At 40.3% G+C, this 26,120-nt stretch overlaps 1 protein-coding gene across 1 annotated transcript in view; it reads right to left on the bottom strand.

The window, feature by feature from the left end:
- The window catches only part of UBAC2 (UBA domain containing 2), a 187,149-nt gene that overhangs the window by 141,962 nt on the left and 19,067 nt on the right, over positions 1 to 26,120 (bottom strand). The window contains exons 2-3 of the mRNA XM_054446144.2: positions 4,401 to 4,528; positions 334 to 453 (exon numbers count right to left, since the gene is read on the bottom strand). Of these exons, the coding sequence (XP_054302119.2) occupies positions 334 to 453; positions 4,401 to 4,528 (248 nt within the window). The remainder of the gene's footprint in view (positions 1 to 333; positions 454 to 4,400; positions 4,529 to 26,120) is intronic.

Raw genomic sequence — 26,120 nt, 5'->3', positions numbered from 1 at the left:
TTTTCAAGTATGTTGAAGATATATTTTTAACAAGTAAAACACAAACCACTAAGCAAAATAAATTATAATTTTATTAAAGTCAAAGTATTAAAATTTGTATTAGTGTTCACAACGAATACTACATATTATCATTATCACTATTATTATTATGCTAGTGTCTTACATTTTAAAATTTTCTTTGGTTAATGTCCATGTGCCTCAAATCAGATACAGAACAGTGTAATTAAAAAGATAACTGTAAATAACAACACCAAGTTTAACAAAATAAAATCCATTTAAATAAAATTTTTTTCTACAGCCTAAGTAGCAAAGACAAAATACATAAAAACTTACTGCAAATTTTCTGCTTCCATATCTTCTTTCAAATATCCTAAAATTATAAATAAGCAGACTACTGCAGAAAGTATCTTTCAAATCAAGGCAAATTATTCTTCCACATATCAACCTCCAAATCTAGATGGGGATTTAAAAAAGAACAATAAACAAGAGTAAAATTTGTTCGGGTCTCTTCCTTAGCAAATTTGTTATGTTTACACTGCCTATTTTTAATGTCCTAAACAAAATCATAATGCACACACCAAAGCAAAACTATATATGTATGTTCTCTGAGCTCAAGTCTCTCATAGCAAAAATTCCTCCCAACAATGGCACGAAAGGTACTTGAATTTTTTTGTGCTTATAAGAAAACATATTCTCATTAAGATAAAAGAAAACTGCCTATAAGAAATTTCAGGATCACGTTTAGTAAGATTTTTAAAAATTATATAGTAAACTAGAATGAAAGGCTAACAAATGTTCATTTTTATGTTATTGAATAAGACAAAGTTGTAACTGAAAAACAACTTAGGTTTAAATTCAAAAATATACATTTCTGAGCTTAATTTTAATCATCAACCTACTTCATAGCAACTATACAAAGTAATTTATGGCAACTGCTGCTAAATATGACTAGGTTTGAAATATTAGTTTATTTAAATCATTGTTTCACCCAACTTCTGGCTGCATAAAAAACATATAAGGGGACACACCAAAAAAAAAAAAAAAAAAAAAAGAGCTACTCAAAGGCCTATTTTTGAGTCTGCTTAAACATTTTTCAGATTTTTAAAGATAATCCCAATGACATTTGCCAAACATCCTAATCTTATTTCCCCTTCACAATGACCTTATGAGATAGGTAAAACAAATATTAATTCCAACTTTTCTTTGTATTTTTATTGTGGTAAAACAGATATAAAAGTTAAAATTTTAACTATTGAGTATACAATTCAGTGGTATTAAGCAAATTCACAATATTGTACAGCCATCACCACTATCTATTTCCAGAATTCTTCATCATCCTAGACAGAAATGCCATGTTAACTTCCTGTTCCCTCTCCCCTTAGCCCCAGGAAACACTATTCTACTTAATGTCTCTATGAATTTGCTTATATTAGATACCTCATGTAAGTAAGATCATTTATTTGTGCTTTTGCATTTGCTCATTTCACTTTGCATAATATTTTCAAGGTTCATGGTAAAGCATGTATCAATCTCATTCTCAATTATAGTTGAATAATATTCTACGGTATGTATACACCACATTTTGTTTATCCATGTATCTGTTAATAGACATTTGGGTTTCTACCTTTTTGCTATTGTGAATAATGCTGCTGCGAACATTGGTAACTCTTTTTTTTTTTTTTTTTTGAGACAGGGTCTCACTCTGTTGCCCAGGCTGTAGTACAGTGATGTGATCACATCTCACTGCAGGCTCAACCCTCTGAGACTGAATCAATACTCGCACCTCACCCTCCTGAGTAGCTGGGACTACAGGTGTGCACCACCACACCCATCTAATTTTTGTATTTTTTGTAGAGATGGTGTTTTGCCATGTTGCCCAGGCTGGTCTTGAACTCCTGGGCTCAAGCAATCCATCCACAAGCGTTGGCCTCCCAAAGTCCTGAGATTACAGGTGTGAGCCACCATACTCAGCCAACTGTCTTAAGGAAAAAGAGGCACAGAGAAACTAAAGTTTGTAAAGTCATACAACCTGTGCTCTTGCCAACAGAAATAAGAATACAAATGAGAAGTCTGAGCATATCAACTGTCAAAACATGTCACATATGTCTCTACTCCAAGCAAGACACCAGGCAGAGTCTTTGTCATGACTGTACTGGCCACCAGAGTTCATCTCACCTGCCAGCCCAGCTGAACTGGGATGGCTGCCTCTAAGGCTGTGTTGAGACCATAGCTGGGCTCCAGGAGAAACAGTACCGGAGTCACACTGAAACTTTAGGCAGCATATACCTCCATCAATATGATCAATGAGGCAGTACACATGAGAGCACATAGGAAACTGTCAAGTACTTTACCAATGTCAGATGATGATGACTGTCATCTCCTCAGAACATCAGATTCAAAAACCGTAAGAGGCAGCTCCAAGTCCTCTATCCCCACATTTAATATTACAATGAAAATACTCTACTCAGGGATAAGCTCTGAGAGCCACTAAGAAAATCTGAGGATTAAGGAAATTGAGAGCTTGTAATTACTAAGATATAACAAACTGCATTTCTAGAACCCCATTTTTTTCAGTTAATGAAAATAAAGCTGCTAGTTACAGTTTTAAATAATTTATGTGTTACAATCATACTCAAGGACACAAAACTATGAGAACTGGTATAAGAATAAACCACTGCATATTGTTATACAGGTGAATGTCCCCTAAAGACTGATAACTGGCTACCGGCTTGCACTCAGCAAAGCACTGCTTCTGCAACTCAACCTAAAGAAAACTGACTGTACCTCTGCATTAACTGCCAAAATCTGGAAGTTTAGAACTTACAAAATAAAGCCCTTCATCAACTGAGCCCTCCTGGACTTCTCCAATCTAAGCCTGGGTTTGCCTCAAAGCATGCTTCCTGTACCACACTCCTAAGGGTCTGAAATTCATGTTACTTCCTGAAGTAAAATGCCCTTCCCTCTCTTCATTGCTAATTAACAGTCATCCCTTCTTTTGGACCAAACTGAAGGCTCACACCCCTAAGACTCTCCAGAGGTATGCCCCCAATACTGGTCCCTATCTCCTTGATCGCCCCCCAAGGATGTCATGTACACCTGTGACCTACAGAATCACGTTCTTATGTGTATGTGTGTGTTTAGATTTCCCAAGGCAGAACTGAAACTCCCATATCTCTCATGAACACACACTGAGAGCCTCTTAGGTGTTTTAAGTGTTAATGTGGATGTGGCTATTCCCATTCCTGGACAGAAGAGTGGTCCTCTTCCATCCAAGCAGGTCACCACCTTTAAAGCACAGATGCCCACAGAGTGGGCTTAGCCAAACGAACCAAATTAACTCCAGAAATTAGGAAGGTATCAACCCAAGGCCTGGGGGCCCTTACATTAGTGGTCCTCAAAGCCAGCCATACACTAGAATCCCCTAGGGGTTGTTTTTAAATGTACAGCAATGACCAGGCGCCACCACCAGCCTCTGTGACTCAGTTGTTCTGGGGCGAGATACTGGGTTTATATAAATCTAGGTATAAATTATACCTTCACATAAGTATAGATATGGAGACAGATCTTTGAAGTTTTTTCAGGTGATTCTAATGTGTGTCCAGGGTTGAGAATGACTGCATTATAGCAACTGAAATAATACAGAAGCTATACTATCTTCTGACAAATCAGCAATATGGATAAATAACTGAAAGACCTGCACAGGAAGTTGGTGAAGCCAATCTGAGCAATGGTATTAATTATATTACTATGAAGAAAAGGTGTCAGTGTTCAAGAAATGGATTATTATGCTTAAAATGGGCTAACCAAGTGTTTAGCAAAGAAAGGGTAGCAGTCATATACCAGAATTTGCACTAACACTCCAATTCATAGACAAGAACCCAGCACTAGCATTTTCAACAAGATCAGTCCAGAAACCTTGAAAAGTACTTCTGCTCTTTCCCAAAGCAGAAACTCAAGAGAAATTTCTTACTTCGTTTAACCACCACTGTAAAAGTTATCATAAATTCATAATCTGATACAGCTGACAGAGCCTAGCTCCTCTAATCAAATATTCAAACTGAGACAAGGTTTTGGCAAAGCTAAGTATGCATACTGGGCATTAAAAAAAAGATTTAACATTGTTTTTAATTCCCTTGAAGTTATAAATTGCACTTCTGTGAGTAAAAAGTGAAACTGAAAACAAATGTGCCTAATAAAAGGAAATATTGCTATTGCTTCATTATTATCTGTTTTGCTGAAAAATCAATAACTAGAAGTTACTTAATGAAATATTAATAATAAATATTTCTTACAAATTGGGGGCTTTGCGGGACTAACAGCAGGAAGAAAAAGCAAATCTAGAGAAAAAAAAAAACAAAACTGTCCTCTCTCCTCCCAGGGGCCAATGAGGCAGAGCTCACCTGGAAGTCGTTCTTGACTGCGTGGAGGTCATACACAAAGAGCTTCTGGCAGTGAGGCAGGAGGAGGGCTAGCAGGAGGGAGAGGGCACTGGGGACCAGCAGAAGGCTCTTCGACAGAGGCGCCTTGTCTGGAGGGAAAAAGGAAACCACTTTCAGAATAATTGTTCCTAAGATTTAAAAAACTACATGGGTGAAAAGCAAGATAATTCACTTCTTTTAAATCAGAATGAAGACAAAGTCCAGAAACTCTGAAATTTGGTTCTAACATCCACTTTCAAAACATCGACCTGGAGATGTAAGTGATCAAAAGACACTGGAAACAAGCAGAATGCCCCAGCAGGGCTTCATTGCCAGTTGGCTCTTAAATGAGACCAAGTTTACTGCCAGAACTTCCATAGAACACTTTTCAGAAAATGGCTACCCAAGTGTAAAGAAATAGAGAAGTGTGTTTTCTATCAAATCAGCCAGTTAGCTCCTGAGCATGCACAAAACTCATACATACATAAAAATACATTTTTAATTTCATTTTTTTAATTGATACATATTAGGGAACACATTTTGAGAGTACATGTGATAATCTGATACATTCATATAATCACATCCAGAGAGTCTCACTTTGTCGCCCAAACTGGAGTGCAGTGGCGCAATCTCGGCTCACTGCAACTTCCACCTCCCCGGTTCAAGCGATTCTCCTGCCTCAGTCTCCTGAGTAGCTGGGATTACAGGCACGTGCCACCACACCTGGCTAATTTTTGTATTCTTAGTAGAGACCATGTTTCGCCATGTTGGCCAGGCTGGTCTCAAACTCCTGGGCTCAAGCGATCCTCCTGCCTCGGCCTCCCAAAGTGCTGGGATTACAGGCATGGGCCACGGCACCCAGCCTGGGTAATTATCTTAAATATCTCTCTTTTCTTTAGGCTGAATTATTCTCTTCTAGCTATTCTGAAACATACGATAGATTAGTGTCAACTACAGACACGCTCCTGACCTAATGAACACCGTCTTATTTCTTCTAAGTGTATATTTGTACCCATTAATCAACCTCTTTTTATCCCCCTCTCCCTCCTACCCTTCACAGCCTCTGATAACCACCAACCTACTCTCTATCTTCATGAGATCCACTATTTTAGCTTCCACGTGTGAGAACATGCAATCTTTGTCTTTTTGTTCTTAGCTTATTTCACTTACATGTCTTCTAGTTCCATCCATGCTGCTGCAAATGACAGCATTTCATTCTTTTTATAGCTGAATAATATTCCACTGTGTATGTGTGTGTGTACATATATATATATGTACACACACACACAAAATTTTCTTTATCTATCGTCCATTTTTTTCCCATTCATTGGAAACTCAAAAGAGGCAACTAGTCAATAAAAATGAAAGTATACAACAAAGAAGGCCAGGCCTGGTGGCTCACAAGTGCATTGATGGACACTTCAGTTGATTCCACATTTTGGCTATTGTGAATAGTGCTGCAATAAGCATGCAAGTGCAGATATCTCTTTGAAATACTGATTTCCTTTCTTTTGAATATATATCCAGTAGTGGATCATATGGTAGTTTTATTTATTTATTTTGTTTTAAGAACCTCCGTACTGTTTTCCATCGTGACTGTACTAATTTACATTCCCACCAATAGTGTACCAGAGTTCCCCATTCTCCAAATCCTGGCCAGCCTCTGTTTTGTTTGGTGGTTGTTGCTGTTTTTGAGAGAGTTTTGCTCTTTCGCCCAGGCTGGAATGAAGCGGTGCGATCTCGGCTCACTGCAACCTCTGCCCCCCGGGTTCAAGTGATTCTCCTGCCTCAGCCTACTGAGTACCTGGGATTAGAGGCACCCACCACCATGCCCAGCTAATTTCTGTATTTTTAGTAGAGACGGGGTTTCACCATGTTGGCCAGGCTGGTCTTGAACTCCTGACCTCAGGTAAACCACCCACCTCGGCCTCCCAAAGTACTAGGATTACAGGCATGAGCCACCATGCCCAGCAGCCAGCCTCTGTTATTCCTGTCTTTTTGATAAAAGCCATTCTAACTCGGGTGAAATATCTCATTGTGGTTTTTATTTGCATTTCTCTGATGATCAATAATGTTGAGTACCTTTTCATAGGCCTGTTGGCCATTTGTATGTCTTCTTTTGAGAAATATCTATTCAGATCTTTTGCCCAATTTTAAAATGGATTATTTGGGTTTTTGCTATTGAGTTGTTTGAGCTCCTTACAAATTCTGGTTACTAATCCCTTGTCGGATAGATTAATCTGCAAGTATTGCAAGTATTTTCTCCCATTCTGTGGGTTATCTCTTTGTTGACTGTTTCTTTTGCTGTGCAACAGGAACTTTTTAGTTTGATTTAATCCCATTTGTCTATTTTTCCTTTGGCTGTCTGTGCTTTTGAGGTCTTACACAAAAAATCTTTGTCCAGACCAATGTCCTGGAGCATTTCTCCAACATTTTCTGCTAGTAGCTTCATAGTTTCAGGTCTTAGACTTAAGTCTTTAATCCATTTCGATTTGATTTTTATATATAGTAAGAAATATGGGTCTTTCATTTTTCTGCATATGGTTAACCAGTTTTGCCAGCACAATTTTTTTTGAGACAGGGTCTCACTCTATTGCCCAAGCTGGAGTCCAGTGGCATGATCACAGCTCACTGCAGCCTTGAATTCCTGGGCTCAAGTGATCCTCCCACCTCAGCCTCCCTAGTAGCTGGGACTACAGGCACAAGCCACCACACCTGGCTAATTTTTTTTTGGAGAGACAGTCTTGCCATGTTGATCAGGCTGGTCTCAAACTCCTAGCCTCAAGTGATCCTCTCGCCTTAGCCTCCCAAAGGGTTAGGATGATAGGCATGAGCCACTGCACTCGGCCCCAGCACAATTTTTTTGAAGGGACTGTCCTTTCTCCATTGTATGTTCTTGGTGCCTTTTTTGGCTGCAAACGCATGGATTTGTATCTGGGTCTTCTAATCTGCTCCACTGGTCTATGTGTCTGTTTTTATGTGAGTATCCTGCTGATTTGGTTACTCTGTAGTATATTTTGAAGTCAGGTACTGTGATACTTCATCTTGTTCTTTTTGCTCAGGATTGCTTTGGCTACTCAGAATCTTTTGTGTTTCCATATAAATTTTAGGATTTTTTTTTCTATTTCTGTGAAGCATGTCATTGATATTTTGAGAGGACTGCATTGAATCTGTAAATTGCTTTAGGTAGTATTGCCATTTTAACAATACTAATTCTTCCAAACCATAAGCATGGAATACCCTTTCATTTTTTTATGTCCTCTTCAAGTTCTTTCATCAGTGTTTGATAGTTTTCCTTGCACATATATTGCACATCTTTGGTTAATTGATTCCTGGGTGTTTTGTTTTTAAAAAATTAAAAGAGGCTAAAAGTGTTAATACTGCTGACTGTAGTGGCCTCCTGAGATTTTCCACCATGAGTACAACTGGAGCCCAGGTCAGTTTTCCAGGAGAGGCTAGTATGATCTCCGCCTTGTACTAAAAGCAGTCACGCCCCTCTTCCTCCTTGATCTAGTCATTTACATATTAAGTATGACAGAATTATACTACTGAGGGTATTTTAGAAACTATAAATGTCTTCTCTCTTCCCTCTGATATGAGAGAAAAAAAGAAGCAAATTATGTTTTCTTCTAGCTCACTTTTTTCCCCAATAGAACAAAATATCAGCTTTTACCTACTCAGGAACATTTCTTTCAAGTATGTCATTTAATCAAAATGTACACTATTGTGAGACATCTAGGTAGCCTCTTCTCTCCCTCTGGTCTTCCTTGGTTCCACCTTTGTGTTTTCATGCCTTCCTCTCTCATAAACCCTGAAAACATGCCCCTGAAGCTACTTGCTGAGCTAATCCATGGGAAAGAACAAGAGCTATGAGAAGGGAAAGGACCTGAGGCCCAGAAGACTTGGCCTTGAACCTTCATTTTCACACTTACTGATGCTTGTCATTGGACACAGTATTTGACCTCTCTGAGCTTCAGTCACTTCATCTGACCTAATTCTCAGGGTTATACTAAGAATGAAGTGAGGTAATGCATGTAGAAATGGACAGCACAGGCCGGGCGCGGTGGCTCACGCCTGTAATACCAGCACTTTGGGAGGCCGAGGCGGGCGGATCACCTGAGGTCAGGAGTTTGAGACCAGCCTGGCCAACATGGCGAAACCCCGTCTCTACTAAAAATACAAAAAAATTAGCCGGGCGTGGTGGCAAGTGCCTATAATCCCACTTGGGATGCTGAGGCGGGAGAATCACTTGAATCGCTTGAACCTGGAAGGTGGTGGTTGCAGTGAGCCGAAATGGTGCCACTGCACTCCAGCCTGGGCGACAGAGCGAGACTCCATCTCAAAAAAAAAAAAAAAAAAGAAATGGCTAGCACAGTGTCCGGCCCACGATGGAGACTCAGAAAAATAAAGTGAATCTCAATCTAGCAAAACCGCCGAAATAACATGCTTTCCTTGGAAATAATTACTTTATATAATAACCCTGTACCTCCCTTTGTATGGGAGCTCTGTTTTCACTCTATTAAATCTTGCAACTGAAAAAAAAATAATAATAATAAAATAATAACCCTGTAATATTCATAGTATCAAAAGACTAGTCTTGAGAACTCAAGTGGTACCAGCAGATTTGGTTACAAAAACATGGCTGAGATTTCCATCAAATAATGAAATACTTAAGCTTCATCAGGAACCAAAAACACTGCCTTTTTTTTTCTCTTAATATAGTTGTTTTCTCCCATCCTTTTACTGTGAAAAAGTTTACAATTAAGACTTACACTAGGGGTTACATAATGATAATTTTGATAATTCTGTCATTACTTTTCTATTTCTTAGCTGGCCTTCTGTCTTCATTCTCCTTGTATCTCGGTATCACTCTACACTCATGGATTTTTACTTAGTCAATGTGTTACAATCAGTTGCATTCTTTTTCCAACGTTCAAACTGTCCAGGTGGAAGCCCTTTGACCAGCTCCTGTGGCCTTTCAACCATGGCCCTCAACGCCTGCTCTGGCTGCCCCACCTACCTATTCATCTTCCTTGCTTTAGGCTCACCTGTACCCGCCCTGCCCAAGACCTAGAATTTCTCTAAGGATCCCTGTTAGGGAACGTTGGGAAATGGTCTTTAGAAACCAAATCTGAGGCCAGGTGCAGTGGCTCATGCCTATAATCCCAGCACTTTGGGAGACCCAAGGCAAGCAGATCATGAGGTCAAGAGTTCAAGACCAGCCTGGCCAACATAGTGAAACCCTGCCTCTACTAAAAATACAAAAATTAGCTGGGCATGGTGGTGCGTGCCTGTAGTCCCAGCTACTTGGGAGGCTGAGGCTGGAGAATCACTTGAACCCGGGTAGTGGAGGTTGCAGTGAGCTGAGATCACACCACTGCACTCCAGCTTGGGCAACAGAGTAAGACTTCGCCTCAAAAAAAAAAAAAAACAAATCTGGGCATTAGATGTGCTCACTGTAATTTTTTGGGTCCCAATGCTTCTAGCTCTTTCAGTAATCAGAGCTAGAAAATATATTTTTGAAATCATGATTCGTAATGATATTTCCAATTCAAATTTAACAATTTAACACTACAGTGTTATTTTTCTTTTCTTTTTTTGAGATGGGGTCTCCTTGTGTTGCCCAGGCTAGAGTGCAGTGGCGTGATCTCAGCTGACTGCAACCTCCACCTCCTAGGCTCAAGCAATCCTCCTGCCTCAGCCTCCCAAGTAGCTGGGATTACAGGGGCAAGGCACCACGACCGGCTTTTTTTTTTTTTTTTTTTTTTTTTTTTTTTTTTTGTAGGGACAGGGTTTTGCCATGTGGCCCAGGCTGGTCTTGAACTCCTGAGCTCAAGCGATCTGCCCGCCTCGGCCTCCCAAAGTGCTGGGATTACAGCCTTGAGCCACCATGCCTGGCCTACAGTGCTTTTTCCTAAGCGCTTTGCATTTCTGTCTTTTCTCTCTTAAATATTAATAGTTACCTGCTTGCTTTATCCTAGGTTATACATAAAATTTTAATATTACAGTATCAGTATCATTACAAACAATAAACTACTTATTAAGCCCACTGGGCAAAGTTTAAGATATCTTTGAAGTTTTTTTTTTTTTTTTGGTCCTTAAGAGTATGTGTGTGTGTATATATGTATATGTCTCAACTAAGGATGGACAGGGTCTTGTGTTCAAAAGCTACTTGAAATAATTATTTTCCCTAGTGGTTATAACACAGAGATTTGTTTATTTCTGTTTACATTCAATATTAAAGTTTGCCCCTTTCTCTGTTAAAATTTTTGAATATGTTAAATATTTACATTGTTCAAAAACCAAAACCATGAAAAACAAAGGTTTACTTTCACTTCAGTTATTTATCCCCTCTATCCCATACCCCCAACCCACTTCCATAGATACACACTTCTAATAGTTTCTAGCTTAACTCCCAATTTTCTTTTTTAAAAAACAAGTAACACACGTTAACCTATATAAATACACATGTAGACATGGTACAAAAATACACACACTGGCAGTTCCTCATTTCTGCATAGCTCTGATAGGCACAGCCTTCAGTTACCATGATTTGGTAAAACAACACCAGCTCTTCAGTACATAGATCATTATGTCAGTAAGACGTGCATTATGATCAGCGACCAATCATGTATGTCACTTCTTTCCAAGTCTGTCAGTGACTGGTCACTGGGCAGCTGTTATTCCATTCATGCAGACAGTAAAGTATGTAGTTGTGTTGCCTCATCTTCCAATGATAAATTCATGGGACATTTTACAAAAATAGATCATCAAAAGAGGGAACTAGTCAATAAAGATGAAAGTATACAAAAAGAGAGCCAGGCGTGGTGGCTCACATCTATAATCCCAGCACTTTGGGAGGCCGAGACGGGTGGATCACTTAAGGTCAGGAGTTTGAGACCAGCCTGGTCAACATGGCGAAACCCCATCTCTACTAAAAATATAAAAAGTAGCTGGGCGTGGTGGCACGCCTGTAGTCCCAGCTACTCGGGAGGCTGAGGTGGGAGACTCACTTGAACCCAGGAGACAGAGACTGCAGTGAGCCGAGATCACACCATTGTACTCCAGCCTGGACGACAGGGAGAAACTCCATCTCAAAAAAAAAAAAGAAAATGTATACAGCAAAGAAACAAAAAGTAATAGTGCTGGAAGTGAAATCTGAATCAAATGTTATCAGGTTATAAAAGAAATATCAAACCACAGGAATGTTGACACTGCCACCATTCAAGGTGGGCAGCTAGAGAAACTCAGTGAAGGTGAACTTATCAACAGGAAGGTGACTGTGATAGAATACTGGCTCCCCAAGGAGGTCCACGTCCTAATCCCCAGAACCTGTGACTATGTTGGGTTACACAGCAAGGGGGAGTTAAGGTTGCAGACAGAATTGAGGTTGCTAATCAGATGTCCTTGAGATGAGATTATCTAAGATATCCAGCTGGATTCTATGCAATCACAAGAGTCCTTTTTTTTTTTTTGAGACGGAGTCTCCCTCTGTCGCCCAGGCTGGAGTACAGTGGCACAATCTCGGCTCACTGCAACCTCCGCCTACCGGGTTTAGCGATTCTCCTGCCTCAGCCCCCTGAGTAGCTGGGACTACAAGCACGTGCCACCACATCCAGCTAATTTTTGTATTTTTAGTAGAAATGGGATTTCACCATATTGGCCAGGCTGGTCTCAGACTCCTGACCTCATGATCCACCTCTGCCTCAGCCTCCCAAAGTGCTAGGATTACAAGCGCAAGCCGCTGCGACCGGCCCACAAGAGTCCTTTTAAGTGCAAGAGGGAGGCAGGAGAGTAAGTTTCAGAGTGACAATGTGTAAGAAAGAGTCCACCAGTCACCCTTGGCTTTGAAGATAAAATTGGGTCATGAGTCAAGAAATGTGAGCTGCCTCAAAAAGCTACAAAAGGCGAAGAAACAGATTCCTTCTCAGAGCTTCCAAAAGAAATGCAGCCCTGCTGACACCTTGATTTTATCCCAGTGAGATCCATTTTGGACTTCCAGCCTCCAAACTGTAGAATAATAAATTTATTTTGTTTTATTTATTTATTTATTGAGGAGACAGAGTCTTGCTGTGTTGCCCAGGCTGGAGTGCAGTGGCGTGATCTCAGCTCACTGCAACCTCTGACGCCTCCCAGGTTCAAGCAATTCTCGTCCCTCAGCCTCCCAAGTAGCTGGGACTACAGGCGCTTGCCACCACGCCCAGCTAATGTTTTTGTATTTTTAGTAAAGACAGGGTTTTGCCATGTTGCCCAGGCTGGTCTCGAACTCCTGAGCTCAGGCAATCTGCCCACCTCAGCCTCCCAAAGTGCTATGATTACAGGCATGAGCCACCGCGCCTGGACGTATTTCTTTTGTTTTAAACCACCACGTTTGTGATAACTTGTTAGAGATGCAATAGTACACTAAAATAGTGATTATGATGTCCCTAAGGAAGTGATGCTGGCAAAAATACATATTAAGGAAACTCTCAGGGATATTTTGTCACATTGAAAGCAGAGAGAATAAAATAATGGAAACTCAGCCAAACTCAGAAAGGTGTATGACAATTCACAAGGTTTAAGATAGATACTCCCCATAAGTTACACAACAGGAAGAAGGCAAACACTGTTCAAACTGCTCTTGGTAAGTTTCTTACAAAGAAATAAAACACTTTAATTCTCAGTGTCGCTAAAGTTTTTAATAAATTACAGTATATTGTTTTACTATTTTTTCATTTCCCTATGCATTTATAACTACACATTTATAAGAGAAAGTCTAAAGTTTTAACAAAGGATTCTTTCAACAAAGATTTTTAAAAGTCACAGAACAATCCAAATTTTCCCCGTTGATTATTAAAATAGCTTTGCCTGGTTTCAACTTGCACAGTCATTTTTACGGTCCTGCATCACCTTGCAAAGCAAGGACTATCTGTGTGTTTGTATATATTCTTTCCTAAAACGAGGCTGCAATGTGGTCACTTTGGTATGACCTTCAAGCTCAAATGACAAGTCACTGTCCCTGGTTGTCCAGACCTCCCTACATTCTGGGCCTCCTGCCTCTCCAGCACAACATCCATTGCTTTGTTCTCAGGAGCCTTTGCTGCAATCAAACCGCACAGCTCACTACCTCCTGAACATGTTGCTTTCTGTTTCAATGCCTTTGGAAAATTTTTCCAGACTTAAGTCCCCAAATATCATCAATGCCTTCCTTATTAGCACAGATACTCCCTTATCTAAATCTTATGCAGCCTTCAAATTACAGTTATTTCTACTTTCCTCCATCAGCCTGAGTGAACCATTTTAGCCTGAAGGGCTTTTCCCCCACTCTGCACCCTCGTTCCCACACGCTACTATGAGCAGCCAGGGTTTGTACAGTTTTGCTATCCCAACCACAATAAAGATTCCTGAAGGGAGGCCACATGCCTTACTCTTCGCTACATCCACCACAAAGCCTAGCACCGTCCCTTGCACAGATGAAACGTCCAGATCATTAACAGCCAAGATCACAGAAAAGCCTCACTGATGGGGACATTCTCAGATTCTGTGACGTGCACCTTCATCTTATTCATAAGAAAGTCCCTGGGGGTGAATTCACCAGTTCCAGTTGACACTGTGGTTATTGTACTTGTTTAAGCATATAAAAATAGCCCAACTATTTCCTCTCTGGTAAGGTCTTGTGAGCATCTAAACTAGAGCCATTAGTAAAGTGGTTGCACACTTTCTTCATGACCAAAATGCAAACAAGGCTCCATGGAATCTAAAATCTAACCGAGTTCCTCACTGCCTAGTAATTCGAAAGTAGAGGAGAGCACCATGACTATAAGCCTAACCAACCTAAATCCTTTCTTGAGCCATTTCAGCCTCAATTTTCCTCACCTGTAAAATGGAGATGAGACCCTACTTCAAAAGTGTTACAAGAAGAAAATAAAAGAATCAATATGGGGGCTGGGCACAGTGGCTCACGCCTATAATCCCAGCACTATGAGAGGCCAAGTCGGGCAGATCACTTGAAGTCAGGAGTTTGAGCCTAGCCTGGCCAACATCGTGAAGCCCTGTCACTACTAAAAATACAAAAATTAGCCGGGCGTGGTGGGGTGGGGGGCGCCTGTAATCCCAGCTATTCAGGAGGCTGAGGCAGGAGAATCACTTGAACCTAGGAGGTGGAGGTTGCAGTGAGCCGAGATTGTGCCATTGCACTCCAGCCTGGGCAACAAAGCAAGATTCCGTATCAAAAAAAAAAAAAAAAAAAAAAAAAAAATGAATGAATATAGAGAATATTGCTCCTACCACCAGCACCATCACAACACCCCAGGCTTCCCCCATTAAAGGCAAGCTCCTTTGTGACTCTGACAGGACTGCAGATGGAGCAGGAATGATGTAAGTGCAAGGGGCAGCGTGATCCATGTTTCCTTCAACTTGGGTTTCCACCTGTCCTTGTGCAATGGGCCCCGTCATTCCTTCCTCTTCCTTGCCAGCTTCTGAGCAACTCAACATGACTCGAGAAAGTCACCCATCTGAGCTACAAGATTTCACCATAAATTCTTGGTCTCAAGTCTCAAGGTGACACTCTCCACTGACCAGCATTTCCACTGATTTTCTCTAGTATATCTGCTCTACAACTTCTTATCTCACACCATCTCTTCCTCTCTCCTCAAACCTCCCTAATTCACACTCCCAACTTGAATACCAAATTCCCAACACATGCACCAAATGAATAAATGAATGGTTTGCTTTGGTATTCTCAATCATTCTCTAAATATGAGTAGGCATCCATGCTGTACCATGCATTATTCTAGGTCCTGAGGTACAACAATAAACTTGGACAAAGTCCCTAGCCTTATGCTTTAGAGTCTAGACAGGACAGAAAAACAACAACAAACAAAATAAGGTGGATATACATTATGTCAGATGGAAATAAATCCTACGAGAAATGAACTAGAGAAAATAAAACCTGTGGCTTTGTTATTCACCACATATTTCCCGTCTCTTCCCAAACACATGGTAGGACTGCTCCCCACCCCTACTCCCAAATGAAGTGAGGCATGGCAATGTGACTTGCTCTGGCCAAGTAAATGAAAGCTATGTCACTTCCAGGAGGACCCTTTAAGAGCCAGGGAATCATTCTTGCTCTTTTCATCTGCCAATGTGCAAGATGGTGGTTACCCTATCAGCCAGCTCCCAGGGCTGACGACAGTGTGGAGTGGACCCCTCCTAGGTAACTCACAGTGGAGATGGAACACCAGTGAGATGCAAGCCTTGTCTTGGGTTCCTGAAATTTCAGAGTTGTTTGCTACTGCAGCATAACTGGGGAAGGAGGGGTGCCGTCTTTTTTTTTGAGATGGAGTTTCGCTCTTGTTGTCCAGGCTGGAGTGCAATGGCACAATCTCGGCTCATTGCAACCTCTGCCTCCTGGGTTCAAGCGATTCTCCTGTCTCAGCCTCCCGAGTAGCTGGGATTACAGGCATGCACCACCACACCTGGCTAATTTTGTATTTTTAGTACAGACTAGGTTTCTCCATGTTGGTCAGGCTGGTCTTGAACTCCTGGCCTCAGGTGATCCGCCCTCCTTGGCCTCCCAAAGTGCTGCGATTACAGGCATGAGCCACTGCGCCCAGCCAAGGGCGACTGTCTTATCCAACCTGGTTAGGGAAAACCTTCTTGTAATGTGGATTTAGGCAGAGACCTGAAGATGTAGGCCTTGCAGATATCTGAGGGAAGGGTGATTCTGGAGGAAAAAAAAGTACACATGCTTTGAGATGAAAACATGCTCAACATGATTAAGAGATGATAAGGCTAACTGGCAAAAGCAGAATGAGCACAAGGCAGACAGGGAGGGAGCTAAAGTCAAACAAGTGGCGATGAGGGGAATGGTCCAGAGCCCTACAGGCCATTGTGAGGACTTTAACCTTTCCTCTGGATGTGACAGGGTGCTTTGGGGAGGTCTAAGTACAGGAATAACATGATTGGACATGTTTTTGAATGATCACTTTGGTTGCTAAATTGAGAAGAAATTACAGCAAGGCAACGGTGGAAGATAGTAGACCAGTTAGAAGGCTGTTAGGGAATCCATGGAAGAAAGGAGGATGTTCAAACCAGCAGGGTGGAGGTGTAGATGAAGAGGGAGGTCGGAACTGGGATATGTTGTGAAGGTACTGCAGGCAGGATATGCTGACTAACTGGGTGTATGGGCAGATGGAGAAGTCAAGAATAAAACTAAGTTTTGTTCTGGACAAGTGGAAGAACTGTTGGCAGTTACTGAGATGGCCCTGACTAAGTTACTGACATGTTGTCTTTCCTACCTACAAGATCTGGGCCCATCTTGCAATATGCTCCCCCAAGCCTTCACCTGCCAGGTCTCTCTCTCCTCTCTACCAGTGCCACTCAAAATAACCAGTCTGCAAAGTGCTACCAGCTCACAGTGGGGTCAGAGTTTGTGCCAAATGTGAATCAACACCCTGCCTCCTTCAGGGATGAAGTCCTGCTATGAAAACATATCAACTAAACATGTGCTGTGCTCAAATGTCATCTTATCCTTTGTCCTGCTTTTTTCATAGCACTTAACAGCGGATTTACTAGTGATCCATCAACTCTATGATTCAAACTGATACACCATTATTTTTAGTGCCACTAAAAAATAAACGCTGCCAAATATAATTGTAAGACGTCATCAATTATAAGGCACGTTCCAATTTTAGAATCATTAAAACATGGGAACAAATGCATTTTAGAATCAAGGAAATATGTTTCTTGGTCTATTGTCCATCCCCCCATCTTCAGTCTCCACTAGAACACAAGCTTATTTAGGGCAGCAGCTTTGTCTGGTACATTCCCTGTTGCAGCATCCCTCATGCCTCCAGTAAGACCTGGCACATAAAGGCAGTCAAGACTGTTTGTTAAACAAAAGGGGAGTGATGTGAAGGAGGTGCTCACATACTGGCGGGAGCAACCCAAGTGTGTGCTGGCAGATGAATGGATAAACGGGTAAACAAAATGTGGCATACACATATAATGAAATTTAATTCAGCCTTAAAAAGGAAGGAAACTGGCACATGCAACAACATGCATGAACCTTGAGGACACTATGCTATGTGAAATAAGCCGGTCACAAAAAGATAAATATTATATGATTCCACTTATTTGCAGTACATAGAGTAGTAAAATTCACAGAGGCAGAAAGTAGAAAAGTGGCTGCCAGAGGCAGGGTACAGTGAGGGGAGGAAGGGGGAAATGGGAAGTTATTTAATGGATATAGAGTTTCATTTCTGCAAGCTGAGAAGAGTTATAGACATCAGTTGCACAATATGAACGTATTTAATACTACTGGACTATACACAAAAATAGTTAAGATTGTACATTTTATATTACGTACATTTTACCACAATTAAAAATTAAAACTAAATATAAACAAATATTTACTGAACTAATAACTGACCCTATTTACACAGCCATTTTAACTCTGTCCAGGATCAAACAAACCCCTAAAAACACAGATCTGATGATTACCATTAAGTATTCCTCTCAAGATGAGCAAAAATCACATCTCAAAAACCTATGTGGAAAGCAATAATACACAAATATCCAAACAGTTGCACATCACAGGATAAGTATACAGTATCATTATAGATAACAAGATTCACTCATCAACTCAAGATTTGTACTTTTACTACGTAAAAATTTTAACTCAACAACCTTTAAATAATTATTAAACTCTAGGTAATAACAATGCACATTTAAGTGTTTAGAGAAAATGTGACTATAATCTACTTTGAAATGCATTTTTAAAAATAATATGGTACTGATCAAATAAATAAAGGGATCGATATTTGCTAAAGCCAACATAGTAAAATGTTAATTGTGTAGAATCTAGGTGGTGGGTATATGGGTGTTCAGTATACCCCTCTTTCTACTTTGTGGCATGTTTGAAATTTTTCATAATTAAAACATTGGGTGGGGGGTGCACAGTGAATCATAGAATCTGAGAGCTGAGAAAGGATTTCAATGAAGCAAAAATTAACAGAACTGAAATGGGATGTAGAAAAATCCACAAATATAGTTGGAGAATTCAGCACTCTTCTCACAGTAATCGATAATACAAGTAAACAGAAAATCACTGTTAGGACTGAATGTTTCCTCCTAAAATTTGTATGTTGAAGCTCTATGTTGACTAAGTTTGGAGATAGGCCCTTTAAAGAGGTAATTAAGGTTAAGTGAGGTCATAAGGATAGATGGAGCCCTAATTCAATGTGACATGTCTTTATAAGAAAAGGGAGGGACCCAGGGATGCTTGCACACACAAAGGAAAGACCATGTGATGACACAGCTAGAAGCCAGCAGGCTCCTGCAAGGCCCCAGGAGAAACCAAACCCGCCAAAACCCTGAGCTTCGACTTCTAGCTTCTGGGTCTGTGAGAAAATTAATTTCTGTTCCTTAAGCCACCCAGTCTGTGGTATTTTGTTATGGCAGCCCAAGCTGACTAGTAAAATCAGTAAGGATATACAAGACCTGAAAAACATTATCAACCAATTTGGCCTGATTGACATTTATAGAACACTCCACCCAACAACAGCAAGTTACACAATTTTTCAAATGCATATGGAGCATTCACCAAAATAGACTATATTCTGGGCATAAAAGAGTCCTCAAAAAATTTAAAGGAATTAAAATCATATAAAGCATGTTCCTTGGTCACAAAAAAATCAGAAGCCAACAGCAGAAAGATGGAAAATCCCCCAAATATGTGAAAACTCAACAACACATTTCTAAACAATATCTGGGCCAAAGAGGAAGTCACAAAGGAAATTAGAGTACATTTAAAATAGAATAAAAAAATGAAGCACAACCAAGCAAAATTTGTGGACTGCAGATAAAGCAATGCTTAGAGGGGAAAATGTAGCATAAAAATGCTTATATTAGGAAGAAAAAAGGTCTCAAATAATGGTGTAGGTTACAATCTTAAAAAAAAACAAAAAAAACAAAAAGAGAAAGAAGAGCAAATTAAAACCTAAGCAGGCAGATATAAAGAAATAATTAAGAGTAGAAACCAATGAAATGGAAAAACCAAACTATAATAGAGACAAATCAATGAAACTCAAAGCTGGTTCTTTGAGATCAATAAAACTGATAACACTTCTAGCAGAAATGATCAGGACAAAAAGAGAGAAGACACAATTAACAGTATCAGGAATAAAGAGGGGGCATCACTACTGATCCCAGCGACATTAAAAGGATAGTAAGAAGTTGCACAACAATGTGAATGTACTTAATGTCACTGAACTATGCACTTAAAAATAGTTAAAATAGTAAGTTTTATGTTATGTATTTCTTAACACTACTAAAATTTCTTATCACAACTAAATTTTTTTTTGAAAGTGAATGTTAGGAAATACTTTATGCCCATAAATTTAATAACTTAGATGAAACAGGCAAACTCCTTGGAAGACACAACCTACCAAAGCTCATTCAAGAAGAAATGGGTAACTCAAATAGTCCTACAGATATTATGAAATTGAATTTACAGTTAAAAGACTTCCAACAAAGAAAACTCCAAGCCTGATGGCTTCAGGGGAGAATTCTACCAAGCATTTAAATACCAATTCTATACAAACTCTGTTACAACACAGAAAAATAGAGAACACTTTCCAACTCATGTTATGAAGCCAATGTTACACTGTTAGCAAAGCCAAAGATATTAAAAGGCAAAAAATAGACCAATATACTTCATGAACGTATTAACAGATGCAAAATTCTCAACAAAACATCAGTAAATCAAACCTAGCATTATATAAAAAGAATACATCATGACCAAATAATGCTTATCCTGGGAATGCAAAGCAAATCAATGTAATTTACCATATCAACAAGTTAAAGTATACTATGAAACCATTCTCATCCTGCCCAATCACTGCTTATTCTATGAAACCAATTTGTCATCAATCCATAAGGCTAAACTGATGACTTACTGCTATGTAATTACCAATGGGCTATCCCTTTGATCTAACCTCAATTATTAATTACTAATATAACCAACTAGTAACTACTAATACCAACCAACATTTATTAAGCACTTAGGAAGTGGAGGTATTAGCATGACACTTTATGTGTGCTACTTTGCTCCTGCCACTCCCACTACAGGGCCAATGTGCCTGTTACTCTCTCTACCCAAAATGTTCTTCCCACGTCCAGCTTATTCTCACCATTGAGTCCTCATTTCTAAGAGCACTTCCTCAGAGTGACCTTCCATCGTGATTTTTTGCTTTTGAGTGCATCATCCTGGTTAATTTACTCTGTGGCATTCTTTACTACTTGAAATTCTTTGTTTGCTTCTTTGTCTGTCTCCTTCATCAGAATGTAAACTCTATGAAGATAGGGTCCTAGCTGTCTTGCTCACTGCCATATCCCCATAGCCAGAATGCCACCACTTAGCACACAGCTGCCTTTCAGTAACTATGTGGTGAATGAATAACTTATATGGTTTAATCCTCAAAATAACCCTATGAGGCAGACATCACTCTTCTCAGATTTATACAGAAGACAAAACTGTGACTTGGAGAGTATATTACCTATCCATGACTACAAAATGTCTTAGCCGGGGTTCCCCTAAGAGTAAAAGGTGAGACAAAGGCTTCCAGGCAGGGACTTTATTTTGGAATGTGATCCCAGGGAGCAGTAGTGAAAGACATGGGGAGCAAAACAGAGGAAGATTCCAAAGAAGGGCACTGTCAAGTAGGTGATCACCATGAGTGACAGATGTTTCTGACAGGTGCTGGAACCTGCAGGACTTTCTGAGAAGCCTTGTGAATGTGTCTCAACTACCATCCCAGGTGAAACGGGCAGCATTTTTATCTATTAGCTTCCATCCTCAATGGTCTAGGGTGGCCACAGAAAAGAAGCCCCATGGGAGGAACACAGAAATAAGAACAAAAAACCAGCTTACACACCAAATGGGACTCTGTAGAAACAGAATAAAAGGTGAGGCTGAGTACACTGAAACAGTGCGCAAGAAGAGGCTAGTGAGCAGCAGAACCAGAATTCAAGCTCTGATAATCCAGACTACAAACACAACTGACTACACTGCATTGCCATGTAGTGCCACGGTTCAAACAAATTTTCACCTTCATGGTGGATTTCAAGTGAAAGACATACATAATCACAAACAGCACTAACAGAAATCAAAGTGGTGCCCTGTGTAACAAAAGTAAATGTAATTGTGAACGAAATATAAAAAGACTGCAGTTTGTGGAGGTTGCAACACAGATCCAAGAAATCCATTTCTAGGAATTTAGCCCAAAGTAATTATCATAAATGTGCAGAAAGATTCTGCTACAAAAATGTTCATCGCAGCACTGTTTATAATAGTGAAAAGACCAGAAACAATATGAATATCTAATTGGGAAATGAGTAAATTATGTTCTATCCATAAAAATGGAATAATATTCAACATTAAGCAATAGGTTGTAGAAAAATATTTCGTACCTTGGAAAGATGTTGCTAAATAGTAAGTGCAAAATATTCTAGTGATATTATTATACAAAAATAATATATAAATACTTTTTTTAAAAAAGCATCTACCAAAATATTAACAGAAATAATCTCTGGTCTGTTCATGGGAGATCATAATTTTTTACAAAAAAAAAAAATCTATTTTGACAATTAGAAAAAATAATTTAACTAGTTACTAATTCAAGAAAAAGATCCATATGGTGAATCCTTATGCACTGAGATGGGGCAAGTCACTAGCAATCTTCGGCCTCTCTGTGAGCAGAGCCAGGAAGTGGTTCATACATACAGAACCCAAGCAGAGATCAAACAGAAGGTTAAGAAAAAGTCACTTCCCTGCAGGAGATCCTTTTACCTTTGAAAACAGGGATGCTACAAATTTTGAGAATAACAGACGATGCATTAATCTAAAAGTAAAAATGCAAAATACCTCTCTGGCAAAGATAACATAAAAATATAAAGTTTAAGAATTCCTTTTGGGTCTGATTTCTCTTTGGTTTGACCTAAGTACATAGTCATTTCTTTGAGGCAATAAATACTAATCAGGCTTGGGTGACTATGTATTATCCTAAAATAAATATTACAGTATATGTGGATTATTTTATGCCAGGCACTGTGCTAATAAAAGCACTTTACATGTAATACCATCTCAGTGAATTACTATAATAGCCCTGAAGCAGGAATTAATTATCAGCATTCTCTAGGTGAAGAAATAAACTAAGAAAGGCTAAATAACTCACTGAAGGTCACAGCTAGTTAGTAGACAGGCTGGGATTTGAACTTGGTTCTGCCTGACTATAAAGAAACCATTTCTTTCTAATATATAAGAAGGAAGTATGATAACTTTATATGCGTACTATTTTAATACTTAAGATATATCTTTTTGGTTCCTCAAAAAGTCAAGCACAGAATTATGACATGACCTAGCAATTCCACTCTGAGGAATATACCCAAGAAAACTGAAAACACAGGGTTTTTTTTTTTTCCACAAAAACCTACATACAAATGTTCATAGTAGCATTATCATAACACAAAAAGTGGATACAAACCAATGTCCATCAACAAATGAACAAAATGTATATCCATACAATAGAATATTATTCAGTCATAAGAGGAATGGATCCTGATACATGCTACAACATAGATGAACCTCAAAAACATTATGCTAAGTGAAAAAAAAGCCAGTCATATAAAGTTATGTACTATATGACTCCACTTATATGAAATGTCCAGAATTTAAAAATCCATACAGACTGAAAGCAGATTAATGTTTGTCAGGGACAGTTGGGAGAAGGTAATGGGGCATGACTGCTTAGTACAGGGATGTCTAATCTTTTGGTTTCCCTGGGTCACACTGGAAAAGAATTATCTTGGGCCACACATAAAGTACACTAACACTAACAATAATTGATAAGCTTAAAAAAAATTGAAAACATCCCAGAATGTTTTAAGAAAGTTTACAAATTTGTGTTGGGCTGCATTCAAAGCTGTCTTGGGTCGCATATGGCCCATGGGCTGCAGGGTGGACAAGCTTGGCTTAATGGGTACTCCGTTTCTTTCTGCCGTGATAAAATGTTCTGCAATTAAATTGTGGTTGCTGTTAATTGTACAACAATGTAAATGTACTGGAAGTCAATAAGTGAACATTTTTAAATGGTTAAAATGGACAATTTTACCTGAATAAAAATATGTATCTTTTGGGTACTGGAGACACTAACCACAGGCCTTGCAAAGCTTAGTCCTGTGGGCTGTTACAGAAGCATTCTAGCTGAAGACACACAGGTAGGGGAGCAACCCAGAAACTCTGCCTGCCTCCACAAGTCACGCATGTAAAAATACACACGTCAAAAAGCCCTGTATGGTTCACACCCTTGAGAGGAGGGGCCGCCATATCCTACCACAACATTGGTTTTCCTATGTCTGACTACTTAACTATTTGGTAAACTTCTCAGGGTTCTCACAAGAATGGGGTGACTTGGTGTCTCATAAAGTAACTTTCTTATAAAGTTTTTCATCAGAAAGGAGCTAAACGAAAACTAAGGGCAGAAATCCACAAAAGCACAGTAAACCCATGCCTTGCAAGGGACACCTTCCACTTCCACTATGATTTAATCCTCAAGTCTCTGGACTTCCTAGAAGAAAACTTAATGAAACTTAGATTCAGTGACCACGTTAAGGAGGAATGAGTGCCTCCTGGTGATCATCTCAACAAAGACTGTCCAGGGATCAAAAGGTTCCAGGTTTATTTTTGTTACAGCTGTTTCCCTACAGTGTTCGAAGTAAAACACAGGAAGCCATCCATCAATCAGCTCCTGTCCCTATGCATTGGGGAGAATTCAATGACACTGGACACCTGCCACACTGACCGCTCCTCATGCAGGTCCCCAAACAACCGGGCAGAGTGCCTGGCTCAGGACGGCAGCCAATAAACACTTGTTATTGAAGCAATAGTTATACAGTTTATCAGGAAAATAAGCAGGAGAAAGTGCTAAGAAGTTCCCAGGAAAAAAAAAAAAAAGGTCAGGAAAGAGGACGACTTACCCTCTAGATACAAAAAATGTGCTCCACATCTAAAGTACTTAAACAGTGTGAATTAGAGGGGAGGAAAGAGCGAGCTGTAAAATTTAAAATCCTAGTCCTGAAACAGCACCAAACACAGAGGCCTCCATGCCAGGGAAAAGTGTTTCAAATCTGCAAGTCAGCAAAGGCACTGGGCACCTAAATGTTCATTTTGGTCCCACCACTGTGGTGGCCACCAGTTGGCTTTATACTTCTTAGGGAGATTTTATACAAACATTAACACTTTGATTAAATGTAAAAAGCAGTAATTACTAAAAGTACTAATTAGACAAGAAATATAATTGTAATGAAATATTAATTTTAAAAGCCAAAAGAAGTTTAAAAAATTATGACTGTAACACACAAATATGGGATAAATCAGTTAACAGTTGGAATAACTCTAAATAAAGTAAATCAGGAAGCTTACAGAAAGTTCTAGACCATGTGATAAACTGTAAGAGAGAAGAAATAATACTTTTCAAGTGGGGAAATGTGTGGTTAGTGGCAAGAAAACGTGTTGTAAATTCAAGTGCCTACAGAGGCCAGGCAGGCAGTGAAATGGGGGAGTCGATGGCAAGAAGGTGGGCGCGAGCTCGGTGGACGCTGCCACCCACCTAACAACTCGGCCCTGAGGCTGCCAGATCATCCGCCTCAGGACATCACAGACACCTTGAATTTAGGTCTGAAATAAGCCAATTTTAAAGTGCTGGCAAGTAACTCTCCTCTCCAACCTGCCCCCCACAACCTCCACACAGACCAAAGGAAACGCCTGGGGCCTGGAGAAGCACCGCGGGGTGAGCGTCCATCAGCGCAGCTGAGACACCAGATGGCCACATGCCGCGGCGAGCGCGGGTAACAGCTGGCCCCAATCCGGGGTGCCTCCCTGTGTTCAAGGACCCAAGAAGTCGGACTCAACCAAACAGGGTAACAAGTAAGGCTGCCCGAGCTACAAAGATGGCGCTGGAACGTCCCCAGGCCACACAAGAGGGTCTGCCTCCACAGAGTTTCAGCATAGCCTGCGTGGGTCTGGGTTGGAGAAAGAGGGCAGGCAGAACACACGCCTGCATGGCGGAGAAACCCAAGTCTGATTTTTAAAGCTCTGATGAGCCACGGGACCTCTGCCTGGGAGAAAAGCGTAAGAGATCAGAGCAGAAAAACCCTTGCAAGTTTGGGCTTCTGAGTGGCCCTTCAGCACCTAATGGATGGGAGGACTGACTCTGCCAACATCTCCAGCCACTGACGCTGAGCAACGGCCTAGCTGAAGGGGGGCACAAGCCCCACTAAAACCCCAAACACTAAAATTAATTCGAAAACGAGGAAAGAGGCCGGGCGCGGTGGCTCACGCCTGTAATCCCAGCACTTTGGGAGGCCGAGGTGGGCAGATCACCCAAGGTCAGGAGTTCGAGACCAGCCTGGCCAACATGGTGAAACCCCATCTCTACTAAAAATACAAAAATTAGCCGGTCATGGTGGCGGGTGCCTGTAATCCCAGCTACTCGGGAGGCTGAGGCAGGAGAATCACTTGAACCCAGGAGGCAGAGTTTGCAGTGAGCCAAGATCGCACCACTGCACTCCAGCCTGGGGGACAAGGGCAAGACTTCATCTCAAAAAAAAAAAAAAAAGAAAAAAGAAAAGAGTCCAACAAAAACAACAAAACCAAGAAGATCA

Source organism: Pongo pygmaeus, chromosome 14 (assembly GCF_028885625.2).
Source record: "Pongo pygmaeus isolate AG05252 chromosome 14, NHGRI_mPonPyg2-v2.0_pri, whole genome shotgun sequence".
Classification (NCBI taxonomy): Eukaryota; Metazoa; Chordata; class Mammalia; order Primates; family Hominidae; genus Pongo; species Pongo pygmaeus.
This window is presented reverse-complemented; position numbering and strand designations above follow the sequence as displayed.